This window comes from Notolepis coatsorum (assembly GCF_963971535.1).
Source record: "Notolepis coatsorum genome assembly, chromosome: 2".
In the NCBI taxonomy this organism is placed as follows: Eukaryota; Metazoa; Chordata; class Actinopteri; order Aulopiformes; family Paralepididae; genus Notolepis; species Notolepis coatsorum.
This window is the reverse complement of record NC_140166.1, coordinates 233,545,003-233,559,986: the sequence shown is the minus strand read 5'-3', so window position 1 is coordinate 233,559,986 and position 14,984 is coordinate 233,545,003. Positions and strand designations below refer to the sequence as shown.

The window sequence follows — 14,984 nt, the reverse complement described above, 5'->3', positions numbered from 1 at the left end:
TGCTTGTCCCTGTACTGCAGCGGGGACCTTCTCGTTCTGCTTGTTCCTGTACTGCAGCAGGGACCTTCTCGTTGCTGATTGTCCCTGTACTGCAGCAGGGACCTTCTCGTTCTGATTGTCCCTGTACTGCAGCGGGGACCTTCTCGTTCTGATTGTCCCTGTACTGCAGCAGGGACCTTCTCGTTCTGATTGTCCCTGTACTGCAGCAGGGACCTTCTCGTTCCTGCAGGACCCTGTACTGCAGCAGGGACCTTCTCGTTCTGATTGTCCCTGTACTGCAGCAGGGACCTTCTCGTTCTGATTGTCCCTGTACTGCAGCAGGGACCTTCTCGTTCCTGCAGGACCCTGTACTGCAGCAGGGACCTTCTCGTTCTGTACTGCAGCAGGGACCTTCTCGTTCTGTACTGCAGCAGGGACCTTCTCGTTCTGTACTGCAGCGGGGACCTTCTCGTTCTGCTTGTCCCTGTACTGCAGCAGGGACCTTCTCGTTCTGTACTGCAGCAGGGACCTTCTCGTTCTGCTTGTCCCTGTACTGCAGCGGGGACCTTCTCGTTCTGCTTGTCCCTGTACTGCAGCAGGGACCTTCTCGTTCCTGCAGGATTTATTATCCAAAACCACAACACTGTTTGGATAATTCATCAACGTTACGGAGATGTTTCTGAACTTCTAACTCTCAAATTGGTTATGAAAAAAAGTTGCAAAACATGATGGCGCATTTTGATGACTGATTGTTGTGAATTTATGCATCGACTTCGCCTCGTTCCCACATGATTGAACGCTACGCTGAGCGCCGTATAAAATAACGTCCCGGAGGCGCGGCCCTCCTCCCAAACACAACATTTTCCCTGAGACGCTTTTTTTTCCCCAGACCTTTTTTGATGACACTCCATCCACCCCCCCCCCCCCCCCCTCTTTGGGGGACAACTTTATTATTTATTATACGTTTGAACTATTTACAGTGCAAAATAAAATTAAAACGTGTAGTAAAATAAGAAAAATAGTGACATTTCAGAGGGGCGGGGGGGGGGGGGAGGACTCAGACTAGACATTGACAAACAAATTACAACTAAGGACAATGAAGGACAACAACGAATACACATGCCAAGGGAAGGGGGGGGGGCAGAGAGGGGAGTAAGTAAAGTAGGGGGTGAGGAGGGGGATTGAGAGAAGGGTGGGTTGTGGAGTGGACGGCTCCCAGAGTCTTGTGTGTCAATAAACCAGTAAGTGTCCGACGGTGTTTGTTGTTGTCAACAGCACCTTGTTACTCTCCTCACAATCTGATTGGACCCGTTTGAAAAAAAGCTTTAATGATTGTAATGGTGTGGTTTTCAAATTGCTTTGATGCTATTCGATATATCTGACTCACACATGAGTTTTGTCAGTTGATAACGGGGCAGAGCGGGGGGCGTGCTAGTGAGGTGGGTTTCAACGGTGGATTTGGTGACGTTTACAAAAACAAGACATTTCTAAATGTAACCTGGGCCCTATTCCTCGTACCTGGTTCAACTAAGTCGATCAAAAGTCCCATTATCCAGATTCAATTAACCTGATGTTTGAATCCATGCGTTCCCTGTTCCTCGAAGGTGGATTCAGTCTCGTTAATTGGAACCAGACTTGATGCTCAGGATAAGTGCGCGCGGCCGCCTCAGCTGAAAAGACAGCAGGTGTCGATCGCAGAAATCCTGATTTTCTAACGGTATTGATTGATTGATTGATTTAAAACTTTATTAACATATTGCAGAATGGGTACAATACAGTACGGCTCAATAGCCTCGCCGACAAGTTAAATGCATAATCTATAGGCTAATGTTAAGTCCCTCATTACCCCAATCAATCAGATTATATGTCTTTAAATGTGCCTGCTGGCAGTAGGCTTAATGGAATGAATAATCGAATGAGATCTATTGCTAGTGAAAATAATTAGTTAAACTCTTTCAGAATAAGTAGATACAAACAAGCCCAAAGAGTATCTAATTGATACGAATTAATAGATGCTTATGAGGATATCTGTACTGTATGCGCTCGGCTTAGGTAACATGTACTTTATATATAAATACAGTTTTCAAGGCGCGACCCCCGAAATAACGTGTCAGAGAGGCTTGGAGCCGGCTATACAGTTTCACTATTAATCAGGTTTTAATTTGTTTCGGACATAATCCATATGCATTGAATTGATTAACCTTTGGTTTATACCAGTGACACATGTTCATCATCAGATAACAGTGCTTGAACAGATAAATGCATTTTCTCAAATGCATTAATGTCAACGGCTCATTCAATTTCTCAAACCCGTCAAACAGCGCATCTCATCAGACATTTGAATCCCAGTTACAATATCACAATAACGTGTGAGTGACAGTGATACAATTCAACAATCCACAGATTCAGATTCCTCGTAATTCATAATCCACAATCCACGCATAGACACTGCAATTTATGCTTGAATGAAACACAATCCGGGCGCTCCGTTAAGCAAATACATCCACAGCAGAGAATATGAAACTAATCAGAGCCAAACGCCCGATAGGTTTCATTAATAAAAAATATCCCAGCGGGATTCACATTTGCAATGCGCCGTTATTAAAATAACCACAGTGTGTATCGCGACTCCGAGCGCCGTATCCGTATAAATATGACGTGCATTATTTAGGACAAAGTAAATCTATAGGCTGAATATGATTTATTATCAGCATTTAGGTATATTATTTTACATTTCAAAAGCCCCCACTAGGAAAACAAAGCACAAAAACATAATTTAGAATGGTATAATGCAAGGGCGGCTACGTGGTGCAGTGGGCAAGACGCTCACCACGAATACTGGAGACTGAACGCCTCCCTGTTCGAGCCCAGCGCTCCACATTGCTTTCAGTTTAGCTGGTCGTCCGCACTAATACACATTGGCAGTATTAGGGGGAGGGAAACTGATGGGTGGGGATCGGGCGTTGTGGACAGCGACTCCTACAGGTCGGTTGGTGCGCCTGCGCAGTAGAATCAGGAAGCGACGGGGGCGGGGCCCCTCAAAAGTCCAGACCCCTGACGCTGAAAGATCGAGCCGCGCAGGTGGAAAGATGCGACTGCTGTTACCTCGAGTATCGGAGGGGACTCGTGCTATGTATGACTTAGTCCACATTGCAGCCGGCTTGTGGGAGGCAAGAAACAGCGTTCGAGACGGGGGAGGGTTGAATTGGAAGACACGAAAAAATTGGGATGGGAGAAAAATAGAAAAATGGGAGAAAAAGTGGATACAAAAAAAAAGAATGGTATAATGCAGATCTACACTGTGATAATTATTTCAGGAAGCGAGCTGGCATTTCTTTGCGTGGGCGTGGCTATGGTTCATCCAGCTAACTGAACTTAACCCTGCTCCGGAGCAGGTTCAAACTTTCTGATCTGTTACCATGATGATTTAGAAAATCCGACGTCGGGGAACGGAAATGTCTGGCTTAAGTCAAGCTATGCTGAAAATTATCCGGCTAACTCAGTCAGCCAGGTACGGGGAACAGGGCCCTGTTCAAGATCGATAGAAACATTTTATTTTGTCCACTTTCATGGAAATGTGTCTCTGGCTTCACCATGGTTGCAATCAACAAGACAACACGGTAAGAACACCGTGCAGCACAACGTACACTGGCCCGACACATCCCAATGCATAGACAAAACAACAACAACAACAACAACAACAACAACAACAACAACAACAACAACAACAACAACAACAACAACAACAACAACACAAAGGGCGTCGGGTACCTAGGCAGTACCATGGTTCAAATGTAAAGCTAAGAATCCATCAGAGCTATGGCATGTGGGATGAGAGACGTGTCAAACTCATTATGAAGGGCACACAAAGGATCAGACAATATTATAAAGATAGACTAATATATCTATAGGCTACAGAGTGTTCATAGTAGTCTAGTTCATATCCATTGTGAAGATATTAGGGCTGTCCCTGACTAAGGATTTGGATGGTCGACTATGATTGGCCAAAATTTGCCGTTAGTCGAATATAATATTTTTTAATTAGACTTTTTTGTAATAAATTTTTTTTGTATCATTCCATTTTGGCTGTGGGGGGTGCTTAATGTCTGAAGGAGTCGACTGAAGGCTTCTTGTCCTCTGTGGGGGGTGCTTAATGTCTGACGGAGTCGACTGAAGGCTTCTTGTCCTCTGTGGGAGGTGCTTAATGTCTGAAGGAGTCGACTGAAGGCTTCTTGTCCTCTGTGCGAAAGCATGCAATTGGTCCACTGATGGATACATCTTGATATTTGTCTAGTCTAGTGTGTTCATTAGATGGTGAAATCCTCTTTCAGTGCCTCTGTGCCTGTTTTCTTAGGCAGTTAGCCTCTGGTATGTGTGCCACTAGCGTTAGCCACGCTTCTAAGCTTCTAGGCCTCTTTTCTTTTGGAAAGAATGATAAAAAAATAAATAAAAATAATAATAATAATAATAATAATAATGAATTTTTAATAAAAAAAAATGTATTCGACTAAGAGGTTGGCTAGTCGACTACGGCTCCTTTCGACCGATTAGTCGACTAATAGGGGTCAGTCCTAGAAGATATACCTGTGTATGTTCCATCACGCCTGGTCACACAGATGAGTGCATGCAATAGCAACTGCACATTTTGAAAGATCGAAAAACAGAGCTGATGGCGGATCTATTTGAGGCGGGGGGTGGGGGGGGGGGGGGGTGGGTGGGGGGGTGGCACAGAGAGGGCGTCTTCTCACCTGTACACCAGCGACTCGTCCTGGCTCCCGTTGTACTGGATCTGGAACATGCGGATGCCCGGTATGTTCCTCTGGAAGTTGAACTTGATGAGCGCCGTGGACGACGTGGCCTCGGCCATCACCACCCTCCTCTCCGCGCCGCCGCCGCCCTTCACGTCGCCCGTCGCCACGCTGCTGCCGTTGGCGCCGCCGCCCCGCGTGGACGTGGAGATGTCGGAGGAGCCCGGGTCCGGCTCCTGGACGTTGTGGGTGTTGTTGGTGATGTGCGGCAGCTTGATGATGACCAGCGCCACGGTCTGGTGGGCCTCGCCGGCCGGGTTGGACGAGATGCAGGTGAAGGAGCCCGTGTCTTTCACGGTGCTGATCAGGATGTCCAGCGTGCCGTTGGCGTAGACCAAGGTTCTGGAGGAGTTGGACACCAGTTTGCCCTCGGGGGAGATCCAGTGGATCACCGGTTCTGGGTCGCCTCGGGCCTTACACCTAGGAGAGAGAGGGGACGGGGTCAGAACCAAGAGAGAGAACCCTTACACCTAGGAGAGAGAGAGAGAGGACGGGGTCAGAACCAAGAGAGAGAACCCTTACACCTAGGAGAGAGAGAGAGAGGACGGGGTCAGAACCAAGAGAGAGAACCCTTACACCTAGGAGAGAGAGGGGACGGGGTCAGAACCAAGACAGAGAACCCTTACACCTAGGAGAGAGAGAGAGGACGGGGTCAGAACCAAGAGAGAGAACCCTTACACCTAGGAGAGAGAGAGAGGACGGGGTCAGAACCAAGAGAGAGAACCCTTACACCTAGGAGAGAGAGGGGACGGGGTCAGAACCAAGAGAGAGAACCCTTACACCTAGGAGAGAGAGGGGACGGGGTCAGAACCAAGACAGAGAACCCTTACACCTAGGAGAGAGAGAGAGGACGGGGTCAGAACCAAGAGAGAGAACCCTTACACCTAGGAGAGAGAGAGAGGACGGGGTCAGAACCAAGAGAGAGAACCCTTACACCTAGGAGAGAGAGAGGGGACGGGGTCAGAACCAAGAGAGAGAACCCTTACACCTAGGAGAGAGAGAGGACGGGGTCAGAACCAAGAGAGAGAACCCTTACACCTAGAAGAGAGAGAGAGGATGGGGTCAGAACCAAGAGAGAGAACCCTTACACCTAGGAGAGAGAGAGGACGGGGTCAGAACCAAGACAGAGAACCCTTACACCTAGGAGAGAGAGAGGACGGGGTCAGAACCAAGACAGAGAACCCTTACACCTAGGAGAGAGAGAGGGGACGGGGTCAGAACCAAGACAGAGAACCCTTACACCTAGGAGAGAGAGAGGACGGGGTCAGAACCAAGAGAGAGAACCCTTACACCTAGGAGAGAGAGAGAGGACGGGGTCAGAACCAAGAGAGAGAACCCTTACACCTAGGAGAGAGAGAGGACGGGGTCAGAACCAAGACAGAGAACCCTTACACCTAGGAGAGAGAGAGGGGACGGGGTCAGAACCAAGAGAGAGAACCCTTACACCTAGGAGAGAGAGAGAGGACGGGGTCAGAACCAAGAGAGAGAACCCTTACACCTAGGAGAGAGAGAGGACGGGGTCAGAACCAAGAGAGAGAACCCTTACACCTAGGAGAGAGAGAGAGGACGGGGTCAGAACCAAGAGAGAGAACCCTTACACCTAGGAGAGAGAGAGGGGACGGGGTCAGAACCAAGAGAGAGAACCCTTACACCTAGGAGAGAGAGAGAGGACGGGGTCAGAACCAAGAGAGAGAACCCTTACACCTAGGAGAGAGAGAGGACGGGGTCAGAACCAAGAGAGAGAACCCTTACACCTAGGAGAGAGAGAGGGGGGACGGGGTCAGAACCAAGAGAGAGAACCCTTACACCTAGGAGAGAGAGAGAGGACGGGGTCAGAACCAAGAGAGAGAACCCTTACACCTAGGAGAGAGAGAGAGAGGACGGGGTCAGAACCAAGAGAGAGAACCCTTACACCTAGGAGAGAGAGAGAGGACGGGGTCAGAACCAAGAGAGAGAACCCTTACACCTAGGAGAGAGAGAGGACGGGGTCAGAACCAAGAGAGAGAACCCTTACACCTAGGAGAGAGAGAGGACGGGGTCAGAACCAAGAGAGAGAACCCTTACACCTAGGAGAGAGAGAGAGGACGGGGTCAGAACCAAGAGAGAGAACCCTTACACCTAGGAGAGAGAGAGAGGACGGGGTCAGAACCAAGACAGAGAACCCTTACACCTAGGAGAGAGAGAGAGGACGGGGTCAGAACCAAGAGAGAGAACCCTTACACCTAGGAGAGAGAGGGGACGGGGTCAGAACCAAGAGAGAGAACCCTTACACCTAGGAGAGAGAGGGGACGGGGTCAGAACCAAGACAGAGAACCCTTACACCTAGGAGAGAGAGAGAGGACGGGGTCAGAACCAAGAGAGAGAACCCTTACACCTAGGAGAGAGAGAGAGGACGGGGTCAGAACCAAGAGAGAGAACCCTTACACCTAGGAGAGAGAGAGGGGACGGGGTCAGAACCAAGAGAGAGAACCCTTACACCTAGGAGAGAGAGAGGACGGGGTCAGAACCAAGAGAGAGAACCCTTACACCTAGAAGAGAGAGAGAGGATGGGGTCAGAACCAAGAGAGAGAACCCTTACACCTAGGAGAGAGAGAGGACGGGGTCAGAACCAAGACAGAGAACCCTTACACCTAGGAGAGAGAGAGGACGGGGTCAGAACCAAGACAGAGAACCCTTACACCTAGGAGAGAGAGAGGGGACGGGGTCAGAACCAAGACAGAGAACCCTTACACCTAGGAGAGAGAGAGGACGGGGTCAGAACCAAGAGAGAGAACCCTTACACCTAGGAGAGAGAGAGAGGACGGGGTCAGAACCAAGAGAGAGAACCCTTACACCTAGGAGAGAGAGAGGACGGGGTCAGAACCAAGACAGAGAACCCTTACACCTAGGAGAGAGAGAGGGGACGGGGTCAGAACCAAGAGAGAGAACCCTTACACCTAGGAGAGAGAGAGAGGACGGGGTCAGAACCAAGAGAGAGAACCCTTACACCTAGGAGAGAGAGAGGACGGGGTCAGAACCAAGAGAGAGAACCCTTACACCTAGGAGAGAGAGAGAGGACGGGGTCAGAACCAAGAGAGAGAACCCTTACACCTAGGAGAGAGAGAGGGGACGGGGTCAGAACCAAGAGAGAGAACCCTTACACCTAGGAGAGAGAGAGAGGACGGGGTCAGAACCAAGAGAGAGAACCCTTACACCTAGGAGAGAGAGAGGACGGGGTCAGAACCAAGAGAGAGAACCCTTACACCTAGGAGAGAGAGAGGGGGGACGGGGTCAGAACCAAGAGAGAGAACCCTTACACCTAGGAGAGAGAGAGAGGACGGGGTCAGAACCAAGAGAGAGAACCCTTACACCTAGGAGAGAGAGAGAGAGGACGGGGTCAGAACCAAGAGAGAGAACCCTTACACCTAGGAGAGAGAGAGAGGACGGGGTCAGAACCAAGAGAGAGAACCCTTACACCTAGGAGAGAGAGAGGACGGGGTCAGAACCAAGAGAGAGAACCCTTACACCTAGGAGAGAGAGAGGACGGGGTCAGAACCAAGAGAGAGAACCCTTACACCTAGGAGAGAGAGAGAGGACGGGGTCAGAACCAAGAGAGAGAACCCTTACACCTAGGAGAGAGAGAGAGGACGGGGTCAGAACCAAGACAGAGAACCCTTACACCTAGGAGAGAGAGAGAGGACGGGGTCAGAACCAAGAGAGAGAACCCTTACACCTAGGAGAGAGAGAGGACGGGGTCAGAACCAAGACAGAGAACCCTTACACCTAGGAGAGAGAGAGAGGACGGGGTCAGAACCAAGACAGAGAACCCTTACACCTAGGAGAGAGAGAGGACGGGGTCAGAACCAAGAGAGAGAACCCTTACACCTAGGAGAGAGAGAGAGGACGGGGTCAGAACCAAGAGAGAGAACCCTTACACCTAGGAGAGAGAGAGAGGACGGGGTCAGAACCAAGACAGAGAACCCTTACACCTAGGAGAGAGAGAGGACGGGGTCAGAACCAAGACAGAGAACCCTTACACCTAGGAGAGAGAGGGGACGGGGTCAGAACCAAGAGAGAGAACCCTTACACCTAGGAGAGAGAGAGGACAGGGTCAGAACCAAGAGAGAGAACCCTTACACCTAGGAGAGAGAGAGAGGACGGGGTCAGAACCAAGAGAGAGAACCCTTACACCTAGGAGAGAGAGAGAGGACGGGGTCAGAACCAAGAGAGAGAACCCTTACACCTAGGAGAGAGAGAGGACGGGGTCAGAACCAAGACAGAGAACCCTTACACCTAGGAGAGAGAGAGGACGGGGTCAGAACCAAGAGAGAGAACCCTTACACCTAGGAGAGAGAGAGGACGGGGTCAGAACCAAGAGAGAGAACCCTTACACCTAGGAGAGAGAGAGAGGACGGGGTCAGAACCAAGAGAGAGAACCCTTACACCTAGGAGAGAGAGAGAGGACGGGGTCAGAACCAAGAGAGAGAACCCTTACACCTAGGAGAGAGAGAGGACGGGGTCAGAACCAAGACAGAGAACCCTTACACCTAGGAGAGAGAGAGGACGGGGTCAGAACCAAGAGAGAGAACCCTTACACCTAGGAGAGAGAGAGAGGACGGGGTCAGAACCAAGAGAGAGAACCCATACACCTAGGAGAGAGAGAGAGGACGGGGTCAGAACCAAGACAGAGAACCCTTACACCTAGGAGAGAGAGAGGACGGGGTCAGAACCAAGAGAGAGAACCCTTACACCTAGGAGAGAGAGAGGACGGGGTCAGAACCAAGACAGAGAACCCTTACACCTAGGAGAGAGAGGGGACGGGGTCAGAACCAAGAGAGAGAACCCTTACACCTAGGAGAGAGAGAGAGGACGGGGTCAGAACCAAGAGAGAGAACCCTTACACCTAGGAGAGAGAGAGAGGACGGGGTCAGAACCAAGAGAGAGAACCCTTACACCTAGGAGAGAGAGAGAGGACGGGGTCAGAACCAAGACAGAGAACCCTTACACCTAGGAGAGAGAGAGGACGGGGTCAGAACCAAGAGAGAGAACCCTTACACCTAGGAGAGAGAGAGAGGACGGGGTCAGAACCAAGAGAGAGAACCCTTACACCTAGGAGAGAGAGAGAGGACGGGGTCAGAACCAAGAGAGAGAACCCTTACACCTAGGAGAGAGAGAGAGGACGGGGTCAGAACCAAGAGAGAGAACCCTTACACCTAGGAGAGAGAGAGAGGACGGGGTCAGAACCAAGAGAGAGAACCCTTACACCTAGGAGAGAGAGAGAGGACGGGGTCAGAACCAAGAGAGAGAACCCTTACACCTAGGAGAGAGAGAGGACGGGGTCAGAACCAAGACAGAGAACCCTTACACCTAGGAGAGAGAGAGAGGACGGGGTCAGAACCAAGAGAGAGAACCCTTACACCTAGGAGAGAGAGAGAGGACGGGGTCAGAACCAAGACAGAGAACCCTTACACCTAGGAGAGAGAGAGAGGACGGGGTCAGAACCAAGAGAGAGAACCCTTACACCTAGGAGAGAGAGAGAGGACGGGGTCAGAACCAAGAGAGAGAACCCTTACACCTAGGAGAGAGAGAGGGGACGGGGTCAGAACCAAGAGAGAGAACCCTTACACCTAGGAGAGAGAGAGAGGACGGGGTCAGAACCAAGAGAGAGAACCCTTACACCTAGGAGAGAGAGAGGACGGGGTCAGAACCAAGAGAGAGAACCCTTACACCTAGGAGAGAGAGAGGGGACGGGGTCAGAACCAAGAGAGAGAACCCTTACACCTAGGAGAGAGAGAGAGGACGGGGTCAGAACCAAGACAGAGAACCCTTACACCTAGGAGAGAGAGAGAGGACGGGGTCAGAACCAAGAGAGAGAACCCTTACACCTAGGAGAGAGAGAGAGGACGGGGTCAGAACCAAGAGAGAGAACCCTTACACCTAGGAGAGAGAGAGGACGGGGTCAGAACCAAGACAGAGAACCCTTACACCTAGGAGAGAGAGAGAGGACGGGGTCAGAACCAAGACAGAGAACCCTTACACCTAGGAGAGAGAGAGGACGGGGTCAGAACCAAGAGAGAGAACCCTTACACCTAGGAGAGAGAGAGGGGACGGGGTCAGAACCAAGAGAGAGAACCCTTACACCTAGGAGAGAGAGAGGACGGGGTCAGAACCAATAGAGAGAACCCTTACACCTAGGAGAGAGAGGGGACGGGGTCAGAACCAAGACAGAGAACCCTTACACCTAGGAGAGAGAGAGGACGGGGTCAGAACCAAGAGAGAGAACCCTTACACCTAGGAGAGAGAGAGGACGGGGTCAGAACCAAGAGAGAGAACCCTTACACCTAGGAGAGAGAGAGAGGACGGGGTCAGAACCAAGAGAGAGAACCCTTACACCTAGGAGAGAGAGAGGACGGGGTCAGAACCAAGAGAGAGAACCCTTACACCTAGGAGAGAGAGAGAGGACGGGGTCAGAACCAAGAGAGAGAACCCTTACACCTAGGAGAGAGAGAGGACGGGGTCAGAACCAAGACAGAGAACCCTTACACCTAGGAGAGAGAGAGAGGACGGGGTCAGAACCAAGACAGAGAACCCTTACACCTAGGAGAGAGAGAGAGGACGGGGTCAGAACCAAGAGAGAGAACCCTTACACCTAGGAGAGAGAGATGACGGGGTCAGAACCAATAGAGAGAACCCTTACACCTAGGAGAGAGAGAGGGGACGGGGTCAGAACCAAGAGAGAGAACCCTTACACCTAGGAGAGAGAGAGGACGGGGTCAGAACCAAGACAGAGAACCCTTACACCTAGGAGAGAGAGAGGGGACGGGGTCAGAACCAAGAGAGAGAACCCTTACACCTAGGAGAGAGAGAGAGGACGGGGTCAGAACCAAGAGAGAGAACCCTTACACCTAGGAGAGAGAGAGGACGGGGTCAGAACCAAGAGAGAGAACCCTTACACCTAGGAGAGAGAGGGGACGGGGTCAGAACCAAGAGAGAGAACCCTTACACCTAGGAGAGAGAGAGAGGACGGGGTCAGAACCAAGAGAGAGAACCCTTACACCTAGGAGAGAGAGAGGACGGGGTCAGAACCAAGAGAGAGAACCCTTACACCTAGGAGAGAGAGAGAGGACGGGGTCAGAACCAAGAGAGAGAACCCTTACACCTAGGAGAGAGAGAGGGGGGACGGGGTCAGAACCAAGAGAGAGAACCCTTACACCTAGGAGAGAGAGAGGACGGGGTCAGAACCAAGACAGAGAACCCTTACACCTAGGAGAGAGAGAGAGGACGGGGTCAGAACCAAGACAGAGAACCCTTACACCTAGGAGAGAGAGAGAGGATGGGGTCAGAACCAAGACAGAGAACCCTTACACCTAGGAGAGAGAGAGAGGACGGGGTCAGAACCAAGACAGAGAACCCTTACACCTAGGAGAGAGAGAGAGGACGGGGTCAGAACCAAGAGAGAGAACCCTTACACCTAGGAGAGAGAGAGGACGGGGTCAGAACCAAGAGAGAGAACCCTTACACCTAGGAGAGAGAGAGAGGACGGGGTCAGAACCAAGAGAGAGAACCCTTACACCTAGGAGAGAGAGAGAGGACGGGGTCAGAACCAAGACAGAGAACCCTTACACCTAGGAGAGAGAGAGAGGACGGGGTCAGAACCAAGAGAGAGAACCCTTACACCTAGGAGAGAGAGAGGACGGGGTCAGAACCAAGAGAGAGAACCCTTACACCTAGGAGAGAGAGAGGGGACGGGGTCAGAACCAAGAGAGAGAACCCTTACACCTAGGAGAGAGAGAGGACGGGGTCAGAACCAAGACAGAGAACCCTTACACCTAGGAGAGAGAGAGAGGACGGGGTCAGAACCAAGAGAGAGAACCCTTACACCTAGGAGAGAGAGAGAGGACGGGGTCAGAACCAAGAGAGAGAACCGCACTTTATATTTGTGAAAATCTCAAAGTGCCACAGGAGATACAGATAAAAAGTTAAATGAATAAAAACAATTAAAATGAATAAAACAACCAATGAAATGGGAGAACATAAAAATAAAAAATAATAATAAAAAATTAATAAAAGTAAAATTTTAAGTAAAAGAATAATTCAGGCAAATGCCTTGTTAACCCTTTTCTCGCCAATGGTGTGTTACCACGTCATTCCTCGCCATGCGTAATCTGCCAATGACGTTTTTACAGCGTCTTTGAGATCAATATTTAAAATTTCTGTCATGGTATTCACATTTCACCCACGGAGTCTTGACTGGTGCTGTAGATCTCCGCTCAACTCTCCAACGCTTCAATACCGCCACCTGGTGGCCGATCGGCAAGTTGCCAAAACCGGAAGTGGCCGGAAGTGCTTAGTCCGTCCGCTATTCCGTCCGGCCACTCGCTATCGCTCGCGGGACTCAATCCAGACACCGTGCATATCGATCCGTTGCCATAACTCAATACACAACATGATTGGACGTATATTAGTATTATACAAACCGGAACTGGATCACCTAGATCAACATCCCATAATAGCGGGACGTACCTCAGGGCCACCCTCTGGCCCTCCAGGACCCTCATCTCGTGGGAGTGCCGGGTGATCAGGGGGGGCTCGCACAGGAACTCCTCCTCGGGCACGGACCAGAAGTAGCGGCCCGACAGCTGCGGCGGCGAGGCGCACGTCTCCAGGTCGTCCTCGCGGCTCAGCCGCCGTAACCATAGCAACTCGCAGTTACAGTGCAGCGGGTTCCCGCCGAACGACAGGGCGAACGACGTGGCCGTCATGAGGCCCGAGGTGGCCAGGACCTGTGGGGGGGGGGGGGGGGGGGAGAGGGGGGGGGAGAGAGAGAGAGAGAGAGAGAGAGAGAGAGAGAGAGAGAGAGAGCGAGAGGGGGGGAGAGAGAGAGAGAGAGAGAGAGAGAGAGAGAGAGAGAGAGAGAGAGAGAGAGAGAGAGAGAGAGAGAGAGAGAGAGAGAGAGATGGAGACGAGAGAGATAGAGAGATAGAGAGACACAGAGAGAGACAGAGACACAGAGACAGAGAGAGAGAGAGAGAGAGAGAGAGATGGAGATGGAGAGAGAGAGAGAGAGAGTTAGAAGACTGGTGGGCGAATTCACAAAGGGATTGTGCGACGCAAATCGCTCTGAAACTCAGTTTGTTATCCACAGAGGAGGCGCAACGGGTGACATGAGGTGGTTGCCACCCCAAGCAATTCTTGATCTACTCGATGAATCAAGGATGATATTGGCCCAGCCACCCTGAGATCCCATGCAATCTTATTATTATTATCCTGGAATCAGGGTTCCTGGAGTGAGGGTTCCTGGCATCGGCGTATTTAATAGTAAAATACTACAGTTAGTTTCAAGTAAACATGATACATATGAAGCAAAAGGTTCACTGTGTACCTTCACTGTCTGCCCCACCTTGTTTCATTCATACTGTTTTACATTTTCTATCACACAAAACAAATAGCACTTGTATTTATAAATGTGATCTAGCTGAGACACATGGCTAATATTAACTGTTTATGCTGTCTATATTGGTTGTAATTGAGATAACAGTTAACAGATGTTAAGTATTAAGTATTTTTACATAAATGGTTATGGCTTTATTGTTTTAAAATCCAATAATGTGGTGGGTTCACCAGACACACACATATTGGGTGAGTAACCAAAACGCGTACACCACACAAGTATGAATATTACTCGTATGACATGTATCAGCATGTATACATCAAATTAAAACGAATAAAAAACGGGCTAAAAATCAAATAGTTACAAAATCCGCCCATTTTCGCCCAAAAAACTTCCAAAACCGGCCAAAAAATGTGTGGCTTCGCGCGCCCCCTTGGCATCCCTGAGTGCCCCCCTGTGCCCCAGTAGAGTGCTTGGTCTAGATACGCCCCTGGTTCCTGGAGTTTTTATGAAATGTGGACATGTACTATATAAGACCTCAGGCTATGGACCCAGTGTGTCAAAGCTCATACCACTTTTTCTTGGATATACTACTTCTGGATATTGCAACTACTACAGAAAAACGTGAGTAGCAAGTTTTTCTACAACTCAAGTTCAGACCTATGGTGCTCTATTTCATTAGCACTAAAAGTTAATTCTCTTTATTGCATCAGAAACTTCCAAATGTTATCTTTCAAAAGAGACCAGGCTCATGCATGTGCTATAAGTATAAAGTATAGTATTCTGGTTTGCGGAAATAAACTAAAACTAAAATGGCCACTTTTGGC

The 14,984-nt window shown here is 50.2% G+C and overlaps 1 protein-coding gene across 1 annotated transcript in view; it reads right to left on the bottom strand.

The window, feature by feature from the left end:
- lrfn5a (leucine rich repeat and fibronectin type III domain containing 5a) overlaps nucleotides 1-14,469 on the bottom strand; it is a gene marked incomplete at both ends in the record, with an annotated part of 54,643 nt that extends 40,174 nt beyond the window's left edge. The window contains 3 exons of the mRNA XM_084308649.1: nucleotides 4,728-5,207; nucleotides 13,290-13,549; nucleotides 14,449-14,469. Of these exons, the coding sequence (XP_084164775.1) occupies nucleotides 4,728-5,207; nucleotides 13,290-13,549; nucleotides 14,449-14,469 (761 nt within the window). The remainder of the gene's footprint in view (nucleotides 1-4,727; nucleotides 5,208-13,289; nucleotides 13,550-14,448) is intronic.
- Nucleotides 14,470-14,984: the final 515 nt, after the last annotated feature.